The 25,262-nt window shown below is 39.4% G+C and overlaps 1 protein-coding gene across 3 annotated transcripts; it reads right to left on the reverse strand.

Annotated features, from left to right (window-relative positions):
- Positions 1-827: 827 nt before the first annotated feature.
- BDKRB2 (bradykinin receptor B2) lies at positions 828-25,045 on the reverse strand. 3 transcript variants are annotated; one of them, XM_032188741.1, is made up of 4 exons: positions 24,983-25,045; positions 9,999-10,065; positions 6,242-6,328; positions 828-2,923 (listed from the first exon to the last, which is right to left on the reverse strand). In XM_032188741.1, the coding sequence occupies exon 4, from the start codon at positions 2,919-2,921 to the stop codon at positions 1,779-1,781; it is 1,143 nt and encodes a 380-aa protein (XP_032044632.1). In that variant the 5' UTR covers positions 2,922-2,923; positions 6,242-6,328; positions 9,999-10,065; positions 24,983-25,045; the 3' UTR covers positions 828-1,778. The 3 variants fall into 3 exon arrangements, with proteins under 3 accessions (XP_032044632.1, XP_032044631.1, XP_032044633.1); XM_032188740.1 differs by lacking the exon at positions 6,242-6,328; XM_032188742.1 differs by lacking the exons at positions 6,242-6,328; positions 9,999-10,065.
- Between the last annotated feature and the right edge of the window lie 217 nt (positions 25,046-25,262).

Raw genomic sequence — 25,262 nt, forward strand, 5'->3', positions numbered from 1 at the left:
CTCACTTTCTGTTGGTACAACAGGAAGTGAAGGAAAGTGTCTGTAACAGTTGTGCTTCTTAGAAGTCTTTCCTGAGTAAAAGGACTCAGGCTGGAAAAACAAAATGCCAGCAAATTTAATATCTTAGAGTCATTTATTTTCTGTTGTACATACTTTCTGAACAGCAAAACAACACATGTATGTATTTACATATTTTAAATTAATACCGTATTCTTGACAAGTCATAACATTTTCATATTTTACTCATACTTCTCAGTACCACATATCCAAAATTCTCTTTCATTGCCCCAATAACCTCTGAATGGAGTTCCTTTCATTTAAAGGTTGTGTGAACAATATGCTCATGAACAAGACAATGTTGATAATACTGGAAATAACGGAAAGGCTTGGAGTGTTTCATCATAGATGTCTAGGACAATATATAGAACAAACTATAAAAGTACTTATGATATAGGATTATACTGGATGATTAAATAAAACACAGAAATTTTCAATAAATCATCTACATACAATAGTTTTAATAGCACATCCACAAGCTTCTAGAGCATTTCTTTGGTTTAATTATTTGAAGATTTAATACAGACTTTCCAGCTTGAATGGAACTTTATTGCTCCATTCAAGCTCTTATGATTAAAGGCCATGCATTAATAGTCTGATCATCTCCAAGTTGGTTTTAGATCAAGGTTCCAATAAGTAAAATTGCATACTGACAATTACATACACAGAGTTTCTTCCATGTGAAGTCCTTTGATTTTTTTTTTTTTTTTAATTCAGTCTAATTTAGGAATTGATATTTTGTATTAAAATCACTCATATTAACTCTACAAATAAAATTTAGGTAGTATTAGAGTCTGAAAATACCATTTTTGATTACTCTGAATATTCAAAACTCCTATTAGCTTCAGTTAGATTTCTAAGGCAGTAAGGTGATGCTCTCCTCCATATTTTGTTTCTTCTTGTGAGATTATACCAGTTGTACTGTGCATTTATACTTCCATTAAATAACATTATGAATATTAATTATGTTTTGGTGAACATTAAAAAACTAGTATCTGAGCTGACATATAGGTATTAATGAAGATAGCATTCACCCACCCCAAAAGAGCTCTCCATAGTGAACATTTTTACCTTGTGGAAGAAAGAGTAAAGAGTCTCCTGCTACAAAAAAAACCTCTACTGCCTTCATTAAGCTGGTTGAAGTTTTCCTCCCTTATCTGCATTACCTTTTCTGAGCTATGTTCCATGTGTACAGGCAGATGTAAATCTGCACCTAGCAGAGGCAGGGCAGTTGCAAGAAGGCACAGCTTGTCAATCAAGCAACCCATATTGCTTTGGAGCAGAGAAAGGAAGTCCAAAAGAGGGTCACACCTAAAACTCTATTTGAATAATAGTCCTACAGGATTTATTTAAATTTACATAAATATGATTCCCTTCTATAAAAAAATAGTCTAACAAACTGTATGGGTACCATAAGTAGTTGCACAACTCTGACAATAGCTTCTATACTGGGACTCTAATAAGACAATTGTATGTGCATTCAGACACTTAGATTCCACGGAAATATAAACATTTCAAATGGAACATGCAAGAAATAAAATTCAGCCATGAAAACCATAAATACATTACAAAGAATGATTCAACTGTGAAAAATGTCCATAACATTAGAAACAGTTCTCTGTATGAAGTTTGCATTAAGATCAAACCATTTGTTTCCCACAAATGATGAATGCTACCACATGTTTATTCTGTAGACCTGCCCTCATTGTGAACAAATTGTGCTACCGTTGTAATGGCAAAACAGACTTTTTCCTTGGACATTCACTTGAAATGGAAGTTCTTAAAGTGTCCAAGGAGTTCACCTTCACAGGCTGTGACTTTCTGCACCTCTGTGGGAGCAAGTTCTTGTAGAATTCCACAGCCTTCTTCTGGAAGTGTTTCCCGACGATAACGTACAGGATCGGGTTCAAGCAGCTGTTGCTGTAGGCGCAGTAGGTAGCTATCTGAGTCACAATGTCATTGATTTCTTCAAGGCATTTCAAAGTTTTTGCCAAGTAACAGATTGTATCGATGAATGTGCTGATCTGGAATGGGAGCCAGCAAATGACAAACAGCAAGAGCACAGCGAGGACCAGCATGGTGGCTCTCCTTTCTGTCTGGATTAACTTCATTTTTTGTAACTCGCTACTTCGTAAGGCCTTGATGATCTGGGTAGTGCAATAGGTAATTACACAGAGCGGGATCACAAAGCCCACAGCATTCAGCAGGATGTTGTTTGCAGGGTGCCAGTAGGGGGCTGGATAATCAAGACCGCAGGCTGTGATGTTGTATTCTTTGTAATACTGTAATTTTCGGAAGACCATTGTAGGTGAGCATAAGAACAATGCACACATCCAGACTACAAAGCTATTCCACTTGGCACAGACAGTTCGCCGCATCCGTCCCAGAGACATGGTTTTCACCAAGGCCAGATAGCGGTCGATGCTCACTAGTGTCAGAAAATAAATGCTAGAATAAAGGTTCATTTTGCTGACTGTGTTGACGGCTTTACAGAGGAACAGCCCAAAAGGCCACTGAAAATTATTAGAAATGTTGATGGCCCAGAAAGGCAAAGAACAGACTAGCAGTAGGTCGGCAAGTGCCATGTTTGCTAGGTAAATTTCAGCCACTGTGCAGTGACCCTTGTGGAAACACAGTACGATAAGGACAAAGGCATTTTCTATTGCTCCCAGAATAAATATAAACCAAAGAAATCCAGGCTGAAAAGTCTGTAGCCATAGCCATGCATCTGAATTTAGACATTTATATCCATTCAGCTGATGAACTTCAGAATCATTGTGGAAATCTGTTGGAACGATTGTGAGCTCCTTGGTGGCCATAAGCTTGTAAAGTTGTGTAACATTTTCAGTTGTGATGATAACCATTTCTGTGCGGAGAGGGGAAAAAAAAAAGGTGCAATGAGATCATTGCAGCAAAAGACACAATAAGAAAAACTGGCTCTGCTTTTACCACTGTCCTAAAAACATGGTATTGAACAGGCTCACAATTCTCTGGCTTGTTTTTCTTTATGCACCCTGCATACTTGCAGAAGGTTTCAAAAAGCAAACTGCCATGGACTGTGCATTTGGATCAATCAAGGGGGTGAAACAGAAGGGATGAAGCAACAGTTGTCATTGTAACAAGCAGGTTAACTGAAGCTGGAAGAGAGCATTGGCTGGCCTTTATTCACTAGAGCTACATTTTTTTTTTTTTTTATTTTTCCTTGTGTCTTTTCCTTCCTTCCTTTCCTTCCTTCCTACCATGGTAGGTGGGTTGGCAGGTTCGCAAAGATGGTGGCCATCTGACTACAGTGAGCTATTTTGGGTGCAAGAGCACAGTCTGAAAAACAGGTGCTGTACTGTAAATATTCAGAACAGCCTAGGGTCTTACAGGGAGCCATTTAAGGGCCTAAATGTCAGGTATGTGCTTAAATGTCAGTAGGATCAAACAGTAGTTAAGTGTCCGGGTTTCACTTAGTGACGTTAAAATGTTAACTGTATTGCTGTGTTTCCGAGATGATTAATGCTCAAGTACAAGACTGGTTTCCCAGTATGTATGTATAGTTCCCTGGACTAGGTGACAGTAATACTGTTTTTCTTATCCCAGGTCTTAAAAATACCACTGTTTATATTACAGTTTGGTTGGAACCTTTTCAGATATACATGTATTTTTAACTAAAATATTTGTCTGATTCATCTGGTGAAATGACAGAGAAAAGGGAACACATTTGTAATTCCTGGAAGGATGAGGTTCTCATTTGTTTTCTAGTTACTGCATTTGTTGTTTGATAAATGTCAGTGCTGGATATGCACATAGATATTTGGCTGTTAGATGCAGAATTCCTGAGAAATGATGGCCATATTTTGTGTATTTGTTTTGAATTAAGTGCCACAGTGCTTGGGAACCAAAAGCAAAGATCAGGATGGAATTTCACTATATACACTAGAGGCAACAACAAAGACTCTCTACCATAAAATTTAATAAAATTTATAGCACAGTTGTCAGGCAGTACAGATCAACTGGATAGAACAGGCAAGTGGGACTGAGAACTTTGAAATACAGGGCAGTTCAGAAATAGATTAATGAGCGCAAACCAAAATGACAGCAATGCACATTTCCAGTCTTTCATAACTTGAGCAAAGGACAATATTTGCATAAACTGGACAGTAACAAAATATTCTCATCCTCCAAGTTTATCTTTCCAAAACCAAAACTTTTCAAGCCCATATCTAACCTCAGGAACACATCTCTATCCTCTAGCATGTATCCTGACTCTTCATTCATTTTGTCCTTACTAGAACCACCTCAGCCTTGAGACACCTATGTCCTTTACATTTCTGAATGTTTTCAACCAGCATCTGGAGAATCGGCTGGTGGACCCAGTTTATTATCTGTCATTACACATTGTAGACACCTGTCCAGTGACCTATGCTTTTGGTTACACTGATTATCTGGAGCTTTTAGGTCTTGAGGGTATGGATTTATTTGTTCTATATTGAAAGCAAACACGATATGCAGTGCATGTTATACAACATTGGAAATATTCTCATCTATGTTTGTTATTCATCTTCCATGTGCAAACAACTGCCACAGGTTGTAAATGTTTTGGTTAGAAATCTTATTTTTGTCTGAGCCCTTTCAGAAATCTGCATATACATTGCATTTTTTAATGTGATTTTATTTATTCATATTTCAGTACAATGGAATGTTGGAAAATACCAAAAGACTCACTGTAACCTAGATCTGGTGCTTCTGATCTATCCATTAGTCTGTATTGGATTGTTTTGGCACAACCTTATTCTCAACATGCTTATATTGGCAGTTCCTTATCACTTTAATTTTCTTTATTGTCCTCTATCTGTTGATATTCTGATTATTTATTTATTTATTAACCTATTTCCAGGAATTTAAAAGAGAATGACAGGTCTGTAAGTCCCTGGGTCCCGCACTCTGTGCCTTTTAATGACAGGTATTTTTTTATTTTACCCTCTCTGGTCTTCTGAAATGTCCCCATTCTCCTTGACCTCACAGACACAAGAATGAAGATTTCCTCTCCTAATTCCGGAAAACCAAAATGGTGGGTTATATAAAACCCTACCATTTTGAGAGCCTCCATATGATCTTTAATTTTTTTTTTTTTTTTTCAAATCACATTTATCAAATTGTTCAAATCAGTCATCTTAAATATCAGTTTACAATCTTTTCTGAGAAGATTAACACAGCAACTCAGCTAACACAGCTGTGATTAACACACGGGACTAACACAGCTACTGCAAACAGTAGCTTCAAGTCTCTCTTTCTGTGTCTCATAGAATCACAGAATCATAGAATATTCCGAACTGGAAGGGACCCACAAGGATCATTAAGTCCAACTCCTGATTCCACACAGGACCACCCAAAACCCAGACCATATATTTGAGAGTTTTGTCCAAATGCTTCTTGAACTCCGTCAGGCTCAGTGCCATGACCACTGCCCTGGGGAGCCTGTCCCGGTGCCCTACCACCCTCTGGGTGCAGAACCTTTCCCTAAGCCCCAGCCTGACCCTCCCCTGTCCCAGCTCCATGCCATTCCCTTGGGTCCTGTTGCTGGCCCCAGTGAGCAGAGCTCAGCACCTGCCCCTCTGCTCCCCTCGTGAGGGAGCTGCAGGCTGCCATGAGGCCTCCCCTCAGCCTGCTCTGCTCAGGGCTGAACAAACCAAGGGACCTCAGCCTCTCCTCATACATCCTCCCCTCCAGACTCTTCACTATCTTTGTAGCTCCTTCTCCTGGCACTTCATGCTGTAAAAACACATAGGAAATTCTAATGGATGACCAACAGAAGGTCATCTGGGAACAGAAGATCTTGGGCATTGCTACTGGCAGAAGCTGTTGCTTCTGCTGGTAGCGGGCTGTGAACTGGTGGCAAGAATTAAGTGTAAGTGTATTATAAAAATGTTTTCAGGTTGGATATCCACATATATTTAATAAAACATTAATTAGTGATTCAAAGTCAAAAAGGCTATGATGTAGCTGGCAATTTCTATGCTGTCCATCATAGTCATGACAAATAGAAAAACAATAACCAGAAATTAATTCTACAGCAAATAACTGTTCAAAAATTGCCTATTGATCGATATTTTTCCTTTAATTCATCTCTTTTAGAGGACTGTGCTTTAGAAGGGAAAGCCCTAGCATTCTTTAAAATAAATTACTTCTATCACATTACCATGGTCTAAGAACAGTGTGCAGGGACTATTCCCATGCTGTGGGGCTCCTGGATGACCTGCATCCTTGGTCCTTACTTCAAGCACTTCTGTAAAACATTGGTAGAAATGTGGGTGTGAACAGTACAAAATGTACAAATGATCATTACATGCCCTATTTAAATGATTGCCTGGAGCTATTCTCTATAGCACAGGAAAGTAATTTAAACCATGTGCTTCCTGAATAAATTATGATTTACACAGCCACAATTTAGAAAAGAAATTTATGTCTATTTGCCATTATCTTATTATTGCAATTTAGTGAAAATAAATGTAATCCCTTCACACCTCTATAAACACTTTCTGTGCAATGCAAGGCAGTTTTAATGTCTCAGCTGGGATCCTCAAAAAGATTTTATCCAATGATTTTGATATAAACACTGCCCAGCTGAAGCAACCCACTTATTACTGAGATTATGAAGGACTGCTGTAGTGGGTTGAACTGGTCTCTGCTGAAGTTCACCTCCTACAGCTAGATACTTCCTGCCTGATAGTCACGTAAAAACATTGTCAGACATTGCTTCATGTTGTTCTAGAATATTTTTTTTTCTTCTAATAGTACTGGGCATAAATGACAATATTTTGGTAGCAGGAGGCTGCAGGGTGCTCTGTGTTGCAGACAGCTATGTCCTGCCCTGTGCAGATGGCACCCAGCCCTGTATCACCTCCAAACACTGACCTGAGCAACAGAGAAGGGCTTTGAGGTTGGCTGACACAGTCGTATGTCAGACAATGGGCTGATCCTGCCAGTGCTGCAGATAATGTACCCTCACGGACGAGCTAGGAAAAAGGTGGTAATACACTGCAGTTGCTGTGCTGCTGGAGAGGGGAGAGGGGCCCCAAAAGGTGATGCTCTGAAGTGCCATGGCCTCAAAGCTCTGAGGACTGGGCACAGTCATTAATGCCTCTCGCCTTTGCCTGGAACCTGGTGGGATGTCATACTGATCAAGGATGGACTTACATGTACCATCCAGGGGGGAAGCATGTTAGAATAAAGGCATGCAAGAATAAAGGCAGCAAGCCAAGGATAACGCCCAGAGTACAGAAGACTTGGAATAAGGATCAGGTGAGGATGGAAAGTCTTCATGCTACTGCTGTACATGCTGGGCTCTATGGATGATCCTTACTGAAAGAGGAGAAGCAGAATATGATAAAGCAAAACAAAAAGCCCTTGAAGGATCATGAGCTGTGAGCTAAAAACACAAGCACAGGGGAAAAAAAGTCAGAACTCAGTTAATGGTGTTACTGGATACGAATAGGCTTGAGGAAAGCTAAGCCATTTTACTCCCCAAATGGGGAAATGCGTCAAGTTAACATTTTTTCACAACCTGTTTTGGGTTTGGATGAAGCCCTGCAGCTACTGGATTCATGGACTTATTAACACCTCTGAGAGTGGTGTTAATCCTTTCTTGTACTATGTTAAACATTTGTTTCAATGCTAAGATACAGTGAGATATAATCTGAAAGAACAAGGGACAGACCAGCAGGCAGAAACTGTTGTCAAATAACCCCAGCCTTCACGGCTACCTGTTGCCACAGGGTCAGGTTGGGTTAAGTGTAACCTGTGGTATAAACAAGGGTATTTGAGACTAAGAAGGGGGGAAGAGGGCTATTTGGCTTAAGCTGAGCCAGAGAACTGAGTGCTTGTTTAATAGTTCATGGGACAACTTTTTATTGGTATCCAAGTTAGAGATGAGATGTTTGAGTTAACTGGCAAAAAATGGCATAAAAATTCCCTGAGGCGAGGCTGTCTTGCCCATGGAAATACTTCTGACTACAAAAGTACTGGAATTAAAAGCATGACGCAATATTTCAGATTCTGATAGTTTATGATCTCTCCTATTTGTAAATTATAGCCACATCCTGGTATGGTCAAATTGCCTACTGATTACATCAGCTAGGATTATAGGGCTGAAATGAGTCACTGCAGGCATCTATGTTTCCATCCCTAATTTATGCTTTCCTACAACAAACAACACTTCTTTTGCCCTCAAGCAAGAGTAAAATCTTGCTCAAGAGCAAGCAAGAGTAAAATCAGCTCAAATTAAAACAAGGGGCTGAGCATCCATGTGGTTATAGTTCAGTGAAGTGTCTTCAGTGTGAGCACTTGCTAGCTGCTGATGTCCTGAGTGTACATAGTTAATCCACATTTCATAGAGACAAGAACAATTTCCAGTTTCCTTTGCTCTTTGGGATCACCATCCTGCTCTGAGTTTTTGCTGTCAATCCAAAGCATCTGGGAGCTTCCATTCCTGAATTTCTCTTATTTTTAGGAAAAATAAAAAAAAGTCTGGGAAGAATTTGAAAATTTGTTCATTCCCTCAGGATTTTTCTGGACTCTGGAAGTCCAGACAACCATTCCGTTTTTTTTCTCCAGTATATATTTAGGGACTGGGATACCACTGGGAGCCTATGTTTTTAGGTCTTTGAGTACTGGTTTCTATATGCAAAGATATTCTGCCTGTTTTGTCACAGTCACCGTGTGTTTGTGTGCTGAGGACAAACTCATGCATTCTCAGCTGGGAAAACTGAATTAGAACAACAACAACAACAAAAAAACAAAAACAAACAAATAAACAAAAACAAACAAACAAACATAAATTCAAACAAAACCCCATCACATACAGGAAACACAGACAATCCTGCCTGTGGCTTCTTGCAGGCTTTTCTTACAGGCTATGGCCTTGTGGTTCAGGGCCTTGTGTAATCTGTTGCCAAACCTCTCGCCAGAGCACAGGAGCACTGCTGCTGAAGCTGCTTAGTGGAATATAAAATTGTGCCTGCCCCATAGGCACAGAGATCAGGCAGTGCAGGGACCCCTGCACATCTGCTTATTCTGATGATGCACAGTGGCACTGCACAGAGAAACATGCATATCTACTTGGGAACGGCTAGGTTCCTCAGATATTTATGTACATTTATGCACAGTTTCTCTCATCAGGGTCAGCTAACCACTGACACATCACTTGGGAATGAATGCAAGGAGCCACTGCATCACCTCCTGCTGTGTCACACTGTGCCCATGCCTCCTAAGACACGTCTACTTCTCTGAGCCGTGTAAGGCTTCTTCTCATCCACTAGTAAAATTGTACCAGGATGGAGGGAGGTGTAATTCACTTTTATTCAAGGTGAGTCATGAACACTCCTTCTGCCAAGACAATAGAATAAGATCTCTTGTCACCAGAAACCTTGCTGCCTGGCTTGTTCTGCTTTGTTCAGCAGCAAGAGGTGTCCTGGCACTTGGATTTGAGGTCTTAGTTATTCTAGGTCTTATTTATTAGCATCAGCATAAGTCATGATACCAGAGAACAATTTTTAAATGGAAAAAGATGAAATATGTATACTATTATTACTATTGTAGCTTTGTTTGCTTAAAGAAACATCATTAAGTAATCTTATACACAAATTACTGTTTCTTAGCTTTGAATCACATAAAGAAAGAGGTATGTCTACATGATAACTTCATCAGTGGTAAGAAGTTGAGACTGGCTCATTGATTTATTTCTTCTGACTGTTTAAAATGCAAATGTTCCAGGATAAGATTTTGTTGTCAGCATCTTCCAGCCTCTGGAATCATTACTTTGAAACCATAACAGTTACAATCATTTCAGTGTTTTTACAGGATACAGCTGATATCCGTTTTTCTTCCTGTATTAAATTAATTGGATACATGTAATGAACTCAGAGGAAAGGTATTTAATTAAAATAAACAAACATTACCTGGACATAAGCTTGTGGACAAATGCTATTGCGGAAGATTATTCTGCATCCGGATTGTTTCTGTTCCCTGAAATAAAATAATACAATACTGATGATTATTCAGCCTTGGGACTCTTGTAGGCCACTTCAGGTAAGATTTTATGATCTCTGAATGTAAACTAAAATTCTTGTGAGACTGCATTGTGTCAGTTTATGCCTCACCTATTCCCCGAAATGACTGTCCCTTGCTCTCAGATCTGCTGGAAACAATTGCATAAGACCTATTTGGTGGTAGTGCCTGGGAGATGGGTATCCAGCACACAACTCCATTTGAGTGATACAGATTCAGAACAAGGGCCTTGTAAAGGCTAGATATGACTCTCAGCTGAGTTCCAGACTGAAGTCTGTAACATTCTTAACAATAATTTATGATATCTGATTTAAGTGCTGCCAGTGACCAAATGGTTTTCCAGATATGTACAGCTTCAGATGATGGTGACACAGAGGAGTGGAAAAGCTGGGAGGACAAACGCATCTTTTAGCGAGTGGCTGCATACTGAGAGGGGCATTGGCTCACTTCTGACATATGAGGCTTAGAGATGGTGCTTTTTTAGAAGACAGAGCAGCTACAAAAAGAAACAGCAAAACACCCAAGGCCTGCCATGGTCTCCCCTCTAAATCCCTGTAAAGAGCCAAGCCTGTTTTGATGCTATATATTTTTGTGAGGATTTGTACTCCTGAACATATCTGAGCCCAGCCTGGGCAGCCAAGTATCCCTTGCTGGTGGCTATTAGTTTCACAGCCTTACTTCTTCACGCTGGTATAAATACTATAGTAAAAGCAACAGAGGAGCTGCCAGAGGCATAAGAAGATATAGAGGTATCTGTCCAACACATCTGCTATTACTGAAATGAGAAATAACAAGAATTTAAAAGATATCATAGGTAAGGGTGGTTCTCTGCAGCATGGTGCTTACAAGAAAGCCTATTTCCTGCTGACTGTGGAAGTATTGCTTCTGCTTTCTCAAAAGCCTACCTATAGCGTTAAAATTGATGGACTCAAGCAAATAAGAGGTATCACAACTTCTTTTAACTGCCTCAGTTGAGACCATCTGACAGGTCACAAATATTTGCCAGCCAAGGAGAGGTAGGTTTCATTTTTCACATTTGGAGGTTTTCCTTCCAGGACAATGTCTGTTTGCAGGGGAAAGGGAGTTTTATGAAATAACAATCTCAATGCATATTCCTTTAACTGCACACCTACGGGTCTAGCAGGTCTGAAGAACATGTGATGGGATAACCTAAGCAGAAGCTTTTCTCAGCAAGAGGTCAAAGGCATATTAGAAGATCATCGTAATCTTCTGTGATGGACCTTGTTCTTGGAATTTGTTGTCAACAAAAACACAGGCAAGATATGCTTCTTATAAATTCTGTTCCTTCTCTGTAAAGCTTATTTTCAAAGCTTCTATTTAAACTTTTATATATACATCAGTAACTGTGATAATTCTGACAGAATATGTTATCTATGGGTAAAATAACTATAGCTGAGATGAAGATCAGAACAGAACAGCTACACTCCTATGAGAGCTGGTAGGAGGAAAATATGAACCGGATCAGTGAGAATTACTGAACACAGGGTTCAGTAATGGAAAAGGGCCAATATCACTATGAACACTGCGTATTTAGTCCAAATATAGTGATGGTGTTCATCCTTTGATTTGATGCTATCTATTCTAGAAACTGTACTACTAACAATGCACTCCAAAATGGTACAAATGTCACACAAGTCTGATGTTGCTGCCATTCTGAAAGAAAATTTTTGTTACAATAGTTTTATTTAATCTGAAATGAGAAATAGTGATTTTTAACATTAGTGTCTGATGTAGGATCAGAATAGCAAGATCATCAAGTTTATTCAGCCATTAAATCATTCAATTTCAAGCTTGTCACCTTCAGAAGTTTTAAAGACCCAACAGGATAAAGCCCTTAGTAGCATTGTGATATGGTTAACTTAGTGATATGGTTTAGTGTTAGGTCAGATGTTGGACTCAGTGATCTTGAGGTCTCCTCCAACCTAGACAATTCTGTGATTCTGTGTGTTTGTCTGATCATTTTATCCCATCACTGGACCAGATTTGAGAAAGAGGTTGGACTAGAGACCTTTCTAGATCCCTTCCAACCTAAGATTCTTAATTTGTTCTTCTTGTACTAATAGTTGAAACTTCCAGTTGGATTCAGGCCCACAAACAAAAGTAGAATTTTGGCAGTGAGTAAGTGAGTGTCCTTAGGAAGCTGTGGACATTTTGGTGAAAGCACAATGTGAGCTGGCTTTTGCTATTTTTTTTTTGCTAATATCAGGACACAGCAGTGTCTAGTCCAAATTGGAGAAGGGAGGAAAAACTGACTTGTATTAACTGGGGGTTTCAGTGGGGAGCCTGAGTGCCTAGGGAGCAAAGCTTGCACACTGGGGTGCTGATGGGTGATGCTGGGGGTTGACATGTGCCCAGTTACATCTTTTGCTCTGGGCTATAGTGTGATGTGTGGGCTGTTGGAGCCATATTTCAAATGTGTGTTATCTGTGTAGCACCAAAATATGTACTGCTGCATTTACCTTTCTAATCTTTGGGTTACTTCAGTTACCTCTGTAGATGGCTACGGGGAGAGGTGGAGAGAGATGGGGAGATCTCAGAGACTTTCACTAACATTAAGTTAGTGAAGAAAGGGAAATGCATAAGAGAAAACAAAAATCTGTGATTTTGAGACAGCAGCAGCCAGGTGTTTGTGAGGTCATTTGGGTGCTTTAATATGGGCATTTTGGAAAGTGCAGGGTGTCTGGGATGTCTGCCTGAGGATGGTACATGATACAAGGTCTCTGAAAGTTGTGTTTTTCTGGAGCCACATGAAACACATTGGAGTTCCTGAAAGAGCCCCAGACACTGTTGGGATCCCTTTGCCTTTTGATGTTAGCAAAAAGCCTGGAGGGTGGAGGACATAACTCTGCTGTGAAACTAGCAAATCTTTGGGCTTAATAGGGAGTTACAAGGGCTATAAAATAGAGCATTGTGGCTGTAAAATGAAATGCAGAATTACAGCAAAAGAAGATAAAGAAAAGTCTCCTGGGAATAAGTCTGTTAAAACAGTCCAGATTTTAAGAGCTGAAAAAGAGAAGCTGATGATTTGTTTCAGAAAATAATAATAATTTAAAAAAATGAAATATGTTTATGCTTTTCAGTTATGGAAAAATACTTAAAATTTTTAAATATTAAAAATATTAAAATAATATTTCAAAATACTATTAATATAAAAATATTAAAATTTGTGTTTGAAATAAATAAGAGTCTGATGTGGTGTTTAGCATATTAGACCTTGGCTTAATGTTGTTTTGAGCAATATTGCTGCTCCTTATTTTCTGGGACATTAGGAATGCTATGTAAAGTTGTGCTACCTTGGCAACAGCTGAAGACAATGAGATAGAGCCAAAGGTTTTTGTTTCTGATATTATGTCTTTCCTCTGAAAAAAGATATTATCTATGAGTAAAATAACAGAAGAAAAAAACAAACCTGCCTTAGTACATTTATTTTTGCTGACTTTCTGACCTCTTTAAAATCTGCATGTTCATAACACCTTTCTCATTCCTGAGAATGCTGTATTTCTCAGAGTTGAGTTAAATTCCATCTGTATTTTAACTTTTCATAACTATATTAAGAACAACATAAGCTAGAAATATTCAGCAAGAAATAACTCTTAAAATTATAATTTCTCTTGTAGAAATATTTTGTCCTCTTTCCCTGAAGCATGGAGGAGAGAAAACACATGTTTAGTTAGAAAGGTAATGCCACAGAGCTCTGATATATCACTCCTTTTGTAACATTTATAAATGTCATGTATTAATGTATTGTCCACTAGCAATAACATCACTGAGAGAAATTACAAATGTGAGTGGACTCAGTTACTCAGAAATCCTTTTTTTCTGTGAAAAGTTCTCAGATGAGCTGTCGTGAGGCTACATGACTTATACCCAGTCAGTGATGATCACAAGGGCTAGGTGTGACTAACAAGGTGCTGTAAAGATTTAGTCATGATCTTGCTATACGTATGAGCTTACGGAGCAGTTCTTTGGAGCTGTACATTCCTCTTGTATGGAAATCTTTCATGGATATGGGATTTCAGAAAGCATCCCCCAAAAGAACTGCCATGGATGATAAAATGACAGAATCTTCCTCTGGCAGAGAAAGGCTGCATCAGAGCTTTGTTAAATTAAAAAGTAGCCTAAATCACAGGGAAGGGTATAAGCACATAAATAGTCAAAAATGCGTAATTGTCATGGCAAGGTGCAGGTTGGACAAAGGAATAAAATATGATGGTAAATCCCTCAGCACCACCACTCCTTAAGACTTCTGCTAATATTTGAAATACTACTATTGTCTTTGGCAAAAGAACTAAGTGAGGTCTGTAACTGTGGGGGCATCAAGAAGTAGTATTTGGTACATACAGGTCCTGTACATGGAGATGTGTGCACAGCAACCAATTCCCTAGTTTAAATTTAGATTCAAATAAATGGTTTACTGTTTTGTTTTCCTGTTTCCTGGAGATTTCCTTTGTGTTAACGGCAAGCAGCTTTTACCTTCTCTTTTGTACATGATTGATTGGCAAACATAGTAGGAGAACTTTCTGTACTTGTTCAGCAACATTTACCATAGCACTTAGTGAGCAGAGAAAGAAGATGGATTCACAAACTGTCAAACTACTCTGAGAACAGAAATGATCGCTTCTTTTCTCCCTCTCCCAGAACACATTTCAGTGTCTGCTGCAGAGAAATTCAAACATCTCTGAGGAGGTTTAAGCTGTTCTGACATACTAAGTTACTCTTTTTTCTGTCCCCAGCTTTCTCAACATGGTATACGCCTAGGTAGGAACAAAGTATATGATGTATGATGCTCTTAAATCTAAGTGCTAATCAAGCATACGCCAATTTGATGCCCTCTTTGTAGTCATTGGGCAGATGGGAGACCTATATCCAGGTCTCTGCTCTGCCAAACTTGGAACAAGGTCTTCAACTCAGGTGATCTACATGCCTGTATCCTAAGACACCACAAGGTCATTGAATAATGTTGATTGAGACTATTCCTCTTGATAAAGCTATTTCAAATTAATATAAGTACCTAAATAATTTTTGAAGCAGGGACATGAATCTGATTCTTCTGTTTCTAGAAAATATCAACAACTGAAAGGTTTATAATGACAATTTTGCAACTCTTTCCCTCTCTCCTTGTGACCAGTGAATTACATCCTAGGAGTTCTCAAGTCTCTTTAATCTTTAATTCTCCAGAAGCTTAATCCTCATGGACCCCTGCACTACTGGATGTAATGCAGCTCCACTCTAGGACTGGTGTCAGGAGTAGCTTTGTGTCTCTGAGAACCAAGATGCTCTCTGATTCTTTTACAGAAAGGCACATTACCTGATGCTTTCAAGTCACAGCTGCGTTTACACTTCTGTGTGCACTGTATGTGTTTGCTCAAAATATTTTGACAACTGTGAGAGAAAATATTCAAACAGAAGAAAACTGACCACAAACTCACTCTGCAAAGTTGGCAGAGTATCTTGTTCTGTTCTTTTTCGTATTTCCCATATGAGAACTGTGACTGAAAGTTGGGGAAAAAAAAAAAAAGAGAGAGAGACTATAAATTTCCTCATTTTATGAAGTGAAATACAGTTCTGCCATGTTGGAATGGATTCAAAAGAAGTTGAATCTCCTTCCCTAAGCACTGCAGGAGCTTTGGGAATTCTCTGCTGTATGAGAAGGGCTTGCTGTACCCCACACCACTGCAAAATACAAAGATGTTGGTGCACTAATGTTGTGAGACCTGTTTGATATCCATTGCAGGAGTCTGATGTCATGTGAAATGGCAGGTCTGATGGTATCACACCATACAATGCAGCTATCAAGTGGCAGACAATACCATGAGCCCAGTGAATAGCTGAGGTAATCCATATCCAGTGATAAAGAAAAATGCTTCTGACTTTATCAAGAATTTGTAGTTTGTACAGCAAGATTATATTTCTTTGTTAAAGTAAGCATTTCCTGCTTCAGAAAGCAACCTTTTCTGAAACCCAGATGGATCAAAACTATTGCAAGTGCCATGCTGAAAACAGCTATGCTGGGGAAGACATACATGAATTTTCAACTGGATAATGACAGCTTTTGAGAGGTGGGCTGGGGGAACTGTTCCTAAGATAGGTCCTTAGAACTGGTCTTGGGATTCAACTAATTAGTTATATGGCTGGAAAATAGGAGAGAGCAGATGAAGCATACCAGTGACATAAATTGCCTGATATCTTCTCTACAGAAATCAATGGGAATATCCTGCAGAGAGCACTGGACAATACCAACAAAACAACAGAGGTGGAATAATAAAAGGAAAAAACCTGTAAGTTCTGAAGCATTTATGTTCCCCAAGAAGATGGAGCAACTGATGCTCCTTTGTTTGCTTTGCTTTAGTGGGGGCCCAGGATTTGCTCGGCAGTGTACAAAACTCCTCTTAAGGCTCCCTCACTGAGGAATATATGGATGTCCTCATCAGCCCTGCAGTTTGTTGCATTGCTTTCACCAGGCCTCTTCAGCTCTGCTTACCCCACTCCTATTAACTGAAACACAGCTCTTTTCCCTGTTTAGCAGCACTAAGTTCTCATGACAAAATGTGAGGGTCTAATGGCCAAATAGTTTTTACCACTGTTGCTCCCTTTTTGCACTATTTAATGGTGAGATTTGCCTTTCAGATGAACTGGATCTATGCCCTGAAAGCACTTTCCTTCTAACACCTTGAGAACGTTCTAACAGCCATTTAGGAAAAAAAAAAACAGATTTGCCATCTCTGGTGCTGCCAATTGCTAACGTGTTTACAGAGTTGTCAATGGCATTTGCAATAATGCAGTGTTTCCTGCATGTTTTCACCACTGACTTTCACAACTACGGCTTTTTAGAAAATCCTGTCTCCCATAACTAAGTATGTGTGGTTGACTGGTTGCAGTCTCTACAATGCAATAGCCATTTCTTGGACAGACGCTACTTTAATTAGTTCTTAACATACAGGCAATTGATTTTACTGTAGAGTTGATTCAGGCTCTGTTGCATTGTGCAGCAACCTAAAGGATGTTTTAAACTAATATTTTGTCTGCAACTACAGATAATTATCCCCACCAGGAGCTGTAAATATTGTAGTCAGTACTACGTTTTCTATAATTCAGCCACATACTGATGGCTCTGTGCAAGGAGAGGATTCCTTAGTGCAGGCAGCCCTCTGAGGGCATCTCAGTCAGAACCTGTCCTCTTTATAACAGAATGCCTTGGGTTCTCTTAATGCCTCCCATCAAAGTAATATGTAGACAGGTTCACATCGGGCTCTGACAACAGAATAGGCTAGAAAGTATGATTAAATATATAATTGTCAATTATACTTACAGCATTCATTTTAAGCAGGCAGAATATAGTGGAGATGAAATTTATCCAGGTTTTTTAAGTTAGCACCTCTACACGTGCTTCTTAAGACAGTCTCAGTTTAATTCAGAACATCTGACAACATCTACAGATCTATCCCCAAACCCACATTACCAAATTATTAACTAAAGTTTCAATCTCTTGAAAAGCCTGACTTTTCTAATACTCTATCCCAGTGGACAATCTCCATCATTACTGATTGGTGTCATGGAAGGTAATACAAGCATGACATGATATTAATTGTCTAAATAGCAAGTGATCGTTACTAAAATAATTGGTGTTTTTTCCCCTTTCCCTTCCCTTCCCTTCCCTTCCCTTCCCTTCCCTTCCCTTCCCTTCCCTTCCCTTCCCTTCCCTTCCCTTCCCTTCCCTTCCCTTCCCTTCCCTTCCCTTCCCTTCCCTTCCCTTCCCTTCCCTTCCCTTCCCTTCCCTTCCCTTCCCGTCCATTTTATACTCTCTGAAGAACTCCTAAAACCAGAATATGGCAGTGCAAGCACTGGCAAATTTCCTTCTCAAGGAGAAGGAAGTCTGGAATTTCTTCAATTCAGTGATGAACTTCAGAAAGCCATTTTGCCTTGTCCTTCCTAGGTCAAACATGTCCTGCTGTGCTGTCACTTGGGCAGATGGGACAGTCATTTCATATTATTTTTATGTTTCTGCTCCTGACTTAGCCAATAAATGAAACATTTGCACTTTTAAGAGGTCAGTTTTCAGATACCAGGTTAAAAATTACCACAGTCTATATCACAGAGGAAAGTTCAAAACTAGATGTACATACCTATTTAAAATGGTAAGAGAGAGAGAGAGAGAACAATAGTGAATCTCAGACTGCATTACAATTACTTTGACGTCCAGAGCTGATAAAATTGGGGTTTATACACCCAAAACAAAACAAAACAAAACAAAACAAAACAGTTTTTCAGCTGAAAACCCATGACAACAATTTTTATGTGCAAATGTACCATATTTCTATTGGCAGAATTAAGCATTCAAATAAATGTTGATAAGAATTTGGTGATAAACTAAATTGTACAAACAGTCATGCAGCTTTCAACTCTGAGTGGTCTGGAAGGCTCAAGATACTTCTTCAGCTGAGAAGTGGTGTGATTTACAGCGCCAATTTACGATATCCAGTGTTTGTATTATGATTTTGCTTTTGCCTTTTCATGCTTTGCCAGTGTTCCAAAATTAAACCATCTGTTAATTTGTTGTCTCCACTTAGCTAGCAATGGGAGATGTCAGAGACTTGCTGGAACCCGGTGCAGACAATCTGTTTTTCACTCTGTATCTATGGGTTTTGAGCACAGGTGGTTACCAGGAAGATTTGTCTATCTGCTCTTTCCAGAATACCAGTGTCAACACAAAGATATGGTGAGGATTTTGTCAGAGAGATTCTCTTATTATATGGCACAGCTCCTTCGGAGAGTTCTTGCACCCCAAGCTAGCAAATGCAGAGATACTTCTATGTTGGGGCAGTCACACAGTGTGTGAATGTCAGGACAGGAACAAGTGGAGAGAAAGTGAGAGGATGCCAGTTCTGGAAGAGAACATAACACTGCTAAAGAACACAAAGGAGAAATGCTGATAGTTTTGAGGAAGGAAGGCTGGAGGGAAGGAAGGGAGGGAAGAAAAGTGTGGTTTAATCTCCCAAAAGGGAAAGGGGTGTCAAGACATATGACTAAGGATTCCTGTCTGAGTCAGATATACCAAAGTAATCACAGAATCACAGAATTGTCTAGGTTGGAAGAGACCTCAAGATCATCGAGTCCAACCTCTGACCTAACACAAACAAGTCCTCCACTAAACCATATCACTAAGTTCAATGAGAATTTCATATGGGAATTTCATTCAAATTGTTATAAAACCTAGATCTTTCACACAGTTTAGATCCTGCTCTTACTTCACTTCAGAATAGTCCAAAATTTGAAATTGTTTGATTCTGGTATTTAGAGTCAAATCTTTCTTCAAATTTTTAAAGCTGTTTGACCAGATAATTCTTTTATCCCAAGCCAAAACTTATTAATGTATTCACTCTATCTCTCTCGCTTCCCCTCCCCCCCTTTTTTTAAACAAGCACAAAAGTGCAATGCAAAATACAACAGTAAAGCTTTCTGTAGTAATCCACAACACAAAGTGTAGCAGAATGAAATTCCAGATGTCTTACTCTGTACTGTAATCATTATTCAAATGCCAATTTGTAGACCAACTCTGTTGTGGAAGAAAACAAATTTCTGTCTTGCATTTCCAAAAAAAGACTGATATTTCCAAAATTTTTCAGGAAACACCCCTGAAAAAATGACTCCGCTTTATTACTTCCCCTTCCTTCTGGTTCTGGGAAATGCTCCTTTTGCTGAGCCAACTAGCTGGAATTGGCCATAAGGTGCCATTTTTAATGAAAAAAGGTTTCTCAGTGGAATGATGTAAGTAGAAGCTAAGAGAACACAATGCATATATTATGCAATATATAAATATATATGTTTTTAATGGGGATGTCATAAATCAAAATCTCCTGTGAACAATATCCCAGCCATTCATGAATTGCCACCTTCTCTGATTCATTAGGACTGTTTTGATTGACATAGTACAACTTCAAAAATAAAGTTGCAGCTCACCAAGGGAAAAAGAAGAGTAGAGTCATCTAGAAAGCTGTCAAGTTTTAAACCAGTGCCCTTGTTCTTGTAAACTGACAGTCTTCTTTCTTCATTACTTGATTCAGTTACTTGTAAATCTCAACAAAGAAGGAAAGTTTGTGAGAAGATAATTGCTTTTATTTGTTTGTCTGCCCATGAGGGATAGTCCCATATCCTTACCACTTGGAAATTTTGGCATTAACTAGATCGATGATCCTTGGAGATCCTAGAGAAATGATACTTGTCCAAGAAAAGGAGAAGAAATAAACCAATTTATCGGTCTTGGTTGTAATAGAAGGACACCCTTCCTATGAAGAAGGACTTGGAGAGATGAGGATATAAAGCTTGGAGAGGGAGGCCTCCAGGGAGACCTCATTGCAGCCTTTCAGTTACTTAAAGGGGGCTTATAAAAAAGATAGAATGTCTTTTACATGGGCAGGTAGTTATAGGACAAGGGGGAATGGTTTTAAAGTAAAAGAGGGGAGATTTAGATTAGATGTTAGGAGGAAATTCTTTACTATGAAGGTGCACATCCTTGGAAGTGTTCAAGGCCAGGCTGGATGGGGCTTTGGGCAACCTGGTCTGGTGGGAGGTGTCCATGCCCATGGCAGGGGGGTTGGAACTAGATGGCCTTTAAGGTCCCTTCCAACTCAAGCTATTCTGTGGTTCTATGATGATTTTATGATAATAGAGTGAAGAATATAGTCTGTTTTTGGGAAAGACTGCTGGAGAAGATAAGAGGTGCATGCAGACCTGAGCTAAAACCTCGTGTCAATATTTTCGATGTTTCTGTCCTCCCACTTGTTTAAGGATCAGGTTCCACCTTTGAATTATGTCAGCTTCGCAGCTACATTTTGTAGAAAGGCTCAGGAACTCTGATGAACTGCTCCCAGCTTTCTGGCCTGCTTGTTGTCTGCAAGCAGTTTACAATCACATCAGTAAGGGATTGCTGCAGGGTGTTCTGCATGTGTGTGGGCAGATGGCTCACACTGCCCTTCTGGAGGGAATGTACTGCCCATTTCTATGCCCCATGGCTCTTCAGAGAGGCAGGGCTTCAGACAGTCAGTGAGTTGGTAGATCACACAGCCATGACAAAAGGAAAAAGCGCTTCCAGGCTCACAGGGGTGCAACTCCCAGACAACTTGCAGGAACACTGCAGGAGGAAAACCAGCTACGGCCAGTTCTGCCTCCAGACAAGCACATGTAAATGCCATTAATATAAAAATCAGCTCAACCTCAAAACATAGCTTGCTCTCCTTATTACTGAGTTTATCTCAGATAATGTGAGAGGGAGAAATGGATTTCTGCATTTTGGCAGCTCCATCCTCTGAAATTAGCCAGAGCTTGAGGTTTGGCTTTGTTCCAATGCTGTCACTGCACTGACATACCTGAGTGTGCAGGGCTTAGCACTGACAGGTCTACAAATCTGAATGATAAGATCATTATTATTATTTTATTTATTTTTTTTTTCAGGGATCACAAAAGCTCAGCCTTGCTGAACTGAGTTGAGGAGTTAATGTACAAGGGAGGTAAATATAGCATAGCAGCAAAAGCAAGTCAAATCTACCACTGGCAAATTTGAATAGTTCTGAAATATTTTGCAGTGTTGCTTTACCATAATGTCAGAGTGCTCCGGGCTTGCTTATCATCAGACTGAAGATAGCATGCTTTCAGCAGGCAACTAAGCTCCATGTGTTTGTTTTCTGGTCTGTGTCTCATTGGTGTCTGTTCACCAATATTTGGGGCTTGCAATGGTGTGCTGGACCATGACCAGGGTTCCTCAGCCCCATTGTGCTAGTATTACTGCTAAGTGAATGGTATGTCATCATACCATCAACTGTGGTTGGCAGCCAGTGCAACTTTGTCTATGGGAAGACAGCAGCCTGCGGTCTGTGTTTAGTGTTCTTGTTGCATTGCTCATCTTGTTTCCCCACTGCGGTTGTGCCCACTCATCTCCAGGCAGTCATGCTATAGGGATGCCCTTTCCCCTCTCCATCGCTGGTTGGGACATCTCGCTGTTTCCCTTATCAGAGCCTGACCTCATCAAAAGCTGGGTAAGGGGGCTGCAGTATTTGAACAGGGTTTGGCGTGAAACTGTACCCTGAGCCTGTGTCATATTTACTCTTCAGTCAGGTTAGTGTTATTGACAGGGATACATGCACAAGGGATGGACCCTCCTGCAGCTGTGCTTGGAGCCGAGGTCGCCCTTGTCTGCTATCTAGTCTCACAAGTGCCATAAGACACTTTTGCTAGTTTCAAAACTACTCATATGGCAATGTCAGCTCAGGAAATAGGTCCACTTTAAGCAAAAGTCCCTTGACCTTACGTTTAAACTTTCTCTGATCAGGAACACTGCAGCAGCACAAGGCGGAGAAGCAGGAAGTAGAAGAGTGGCAACTCTGCTCATCCATATTGCTGCTAAAGTCTGAGTTCCCCTGAGAAATGGAGCCTCAGTGATGCTGGGGGCTAGCAAGGAATGGCTGAAGCAGTTATCACGTTGCTTCTTTTGCACCTTAAGAGATAAAATCAGGTGTGGCTGAACAGAGCACAGTAGGGTCAGAAATTTGGAGAGGGACATCCAGCCGAGGGGAGAAGCTGGCTGAGCTCTCCCCTACTGACAACTGAGCGTGTTGGTCAGCAGCTGGAGACTTCAGGCAGCGTTTGGTCTTCAAGCACTGCACCTTCACCCAGAGCCATGCCAGCTGCAAGGGAAAGCTTCTGCCTCTGCTTCAAGGCACTGTGTTTGCAGTCCTGCACCGGCCAGGCAGAAATGCAGCTTTTCATCTTTGCGTGTGTAAAATCTGAAGTACGCAAGGAGGAAGAAAGACCAACATTTAGATAAGGCTGGGGAAACCCAAAAGCATGGAGAGTGGAGAGGAAGTTTTTAAAACCATGAGTGACAAGGGAACAAGCCCGGTGTATGTGTAAATTAAAAAAAAAAAAAAAAAAAAAAAAAAAAAAAAAAGAAGTCATTTTGAGAGAAAATATTTATTCTCTCTTTTTTTAAACTTCATATTGATTAGCATTGCTAATGACTTCAGGTTTACATTTGTTGCTGACTTGGCTACTGGGAAGGTGTGTTTGTTTCGAAAGCAAAGCTCTGTTTGCTAACATGTTTCCCTAGACTTTTTTCCTACTGTGACTTTGAAAATGGGGGGATTATTTATTTATTTATTTATTTATTTTAAGAGCTTTTTATTTCCTTCTTTCCGTGAAAAGCAGACTATCTAAAATTGAATGTTCGTAAGCAGTGAATGTTCGTAAGCAGTGAATTTTAGACTCTTCATAACCAATGTACTAAAATTCTCTCAAATTCCTCATTTTCTGTCTGGAAAAGGACTTTGAATGTTGTAATATTTACTCTGTGAATATAGCTCAGATTTTTTTTTTTTTTTTTAAGCCACGTTCCAGTGTGGTGATGAGATCCTTAATTCAGGAAGCTCTAACTCAGGAGGAAAGGCAGTTTTCTTCTATGGATTGGCAGTACAAAATGTTCAGGTAACTCTGAGTAACACACTTACTCCTGTTTCAGCATGTACAAGGCTCAGTGGAAAACTGACAGAAGTGTTCTGGAGATGACTCTGCTTTGGCTATTCCGAAGTCTTTATTAACTTAGGGACATTTATCTCTTCTCTCTGCATTTGTACTATTCATGTTGAAAACAAGACAGATATATTTAGAAGTCTATGACTGATTCTGAAGTGTGAAGTTGCTTCTCTTCATTCTTTTCTTAAAGGCTGCATGTTTCCAGAAAACAGCAGACAAGATAGAACTCATATGACTGATATTACACAATATCCTGATGCTTCATTCTTACAGATTTTGCGGTAAAAATGTATTTATTTATTTTTTCTAGCTCTGTTCAAGATTCTCTAAGAAAATATGTGCACTGTTCAAGACAAGAATATCTTCTAATCTTAGGAGATAGCATCTGTGGGATTACACATAATGTATCAAACCCAAGGCTTCTAATGACAAACTGAACTCTCTTGGCTGCATGGCTATTTTATTATTACTGTTATTGTGCTCAAATCTCTGCTTAACATACCAAGTAATAGAAAATTAGCAGCTAAAAGAATAGCATATACTTCAACCTTTAGTCTTTTTGTTATAAGATCCTAATCACAACTCCAGTTCTAAGCCTATATTTATATTTAACAGCATCTTATAAATCACGCTCTTACTGTATTTTTTCATTTGAATACAAATGTTAGAAGGAAACAAATAATGTTCAAATGTCAACTGAAACTTTTCTTCCTACATTACACAAGAAATAACTTCAAAATCTATTTTTTTTTCCAGTTAGTATAGATGAGACAGGTCAGAAGTGTAAGTTATACACACATCCACATTTCCTGAGTCACAAAGTTGACAATCAAAACAATAAACAGAGAAGAAAAAAAATAAGTTTCAGGGAATACAGAATTGTCTCTGCTTTTTCCTTACTACTTACGCAATTTTTCAGCTGAAAAAAAAAAAAAAATTAACTGTTTGCACTTTCTGTTCTTTTATAAGGTGTAACAAATGGTGCAAATCAGATGCCTTCTGGACAGAATAAATCATGTCCCTTGGGTAGCCCATACCAGATTGCCCCTGTGGCAGGGGAAAAGCCCTTTGTCTTTGGCATCTTGGGTACACTGAAATAAAACTTTCTTTTTTTTTTTGGAAATGTTATACCTCTATGAAACCTGCAAAGTTACCAAACCACATCAGCAATAAATATTTTACTTCTCCGTGTTCCTGGAATGCTAATAACATTAGTACTGTTGTAATTGAAACAGAAACATATTAAGAATTCAAGAAGTGGTTTCAAAAAGCAGTAGTCTGTATTGAATTTAAATGACAACTTTTTGTATGAAAAAGAAGCGGAAACACATACCTTGACTGTGAATTCAGCACTGAACAGGTACAAACGAGAGAGTGCAACACTTCTCAGTGAACAGTCACGCTCCTTCTGTTGTATGAATGAGTCTAACTTCTGGTTTTCTGCCCCTCCCTGAACAGAATAGACTCATCCCCCTGTTGATGACGTCATATTCCTGGATTTTCTGCCTTGCTATATTTTGTTTCAGAAGCAAAGCTTGTCTGCTCTAACCAGCATGAGACCACTTTTATTTGACTATGGGTGGTAAACAATTCAAATCAAGTTAAAATAAAGA

This window comes from Aythya fuligula, chromosome 5, assembly GCF_009819795.1.
Source record: "Aythya fuligula isolate bAytFul2 chromosome 5, bAytFul2.pri, whole genome shotgun sequence".
In the NCBI taxonomy this organism is placed as follows: Eukaryota; Metazoa; Chordata; class Aves; order Anseriformes; family Anatidae; genus Aythya; species Aythya fuligula.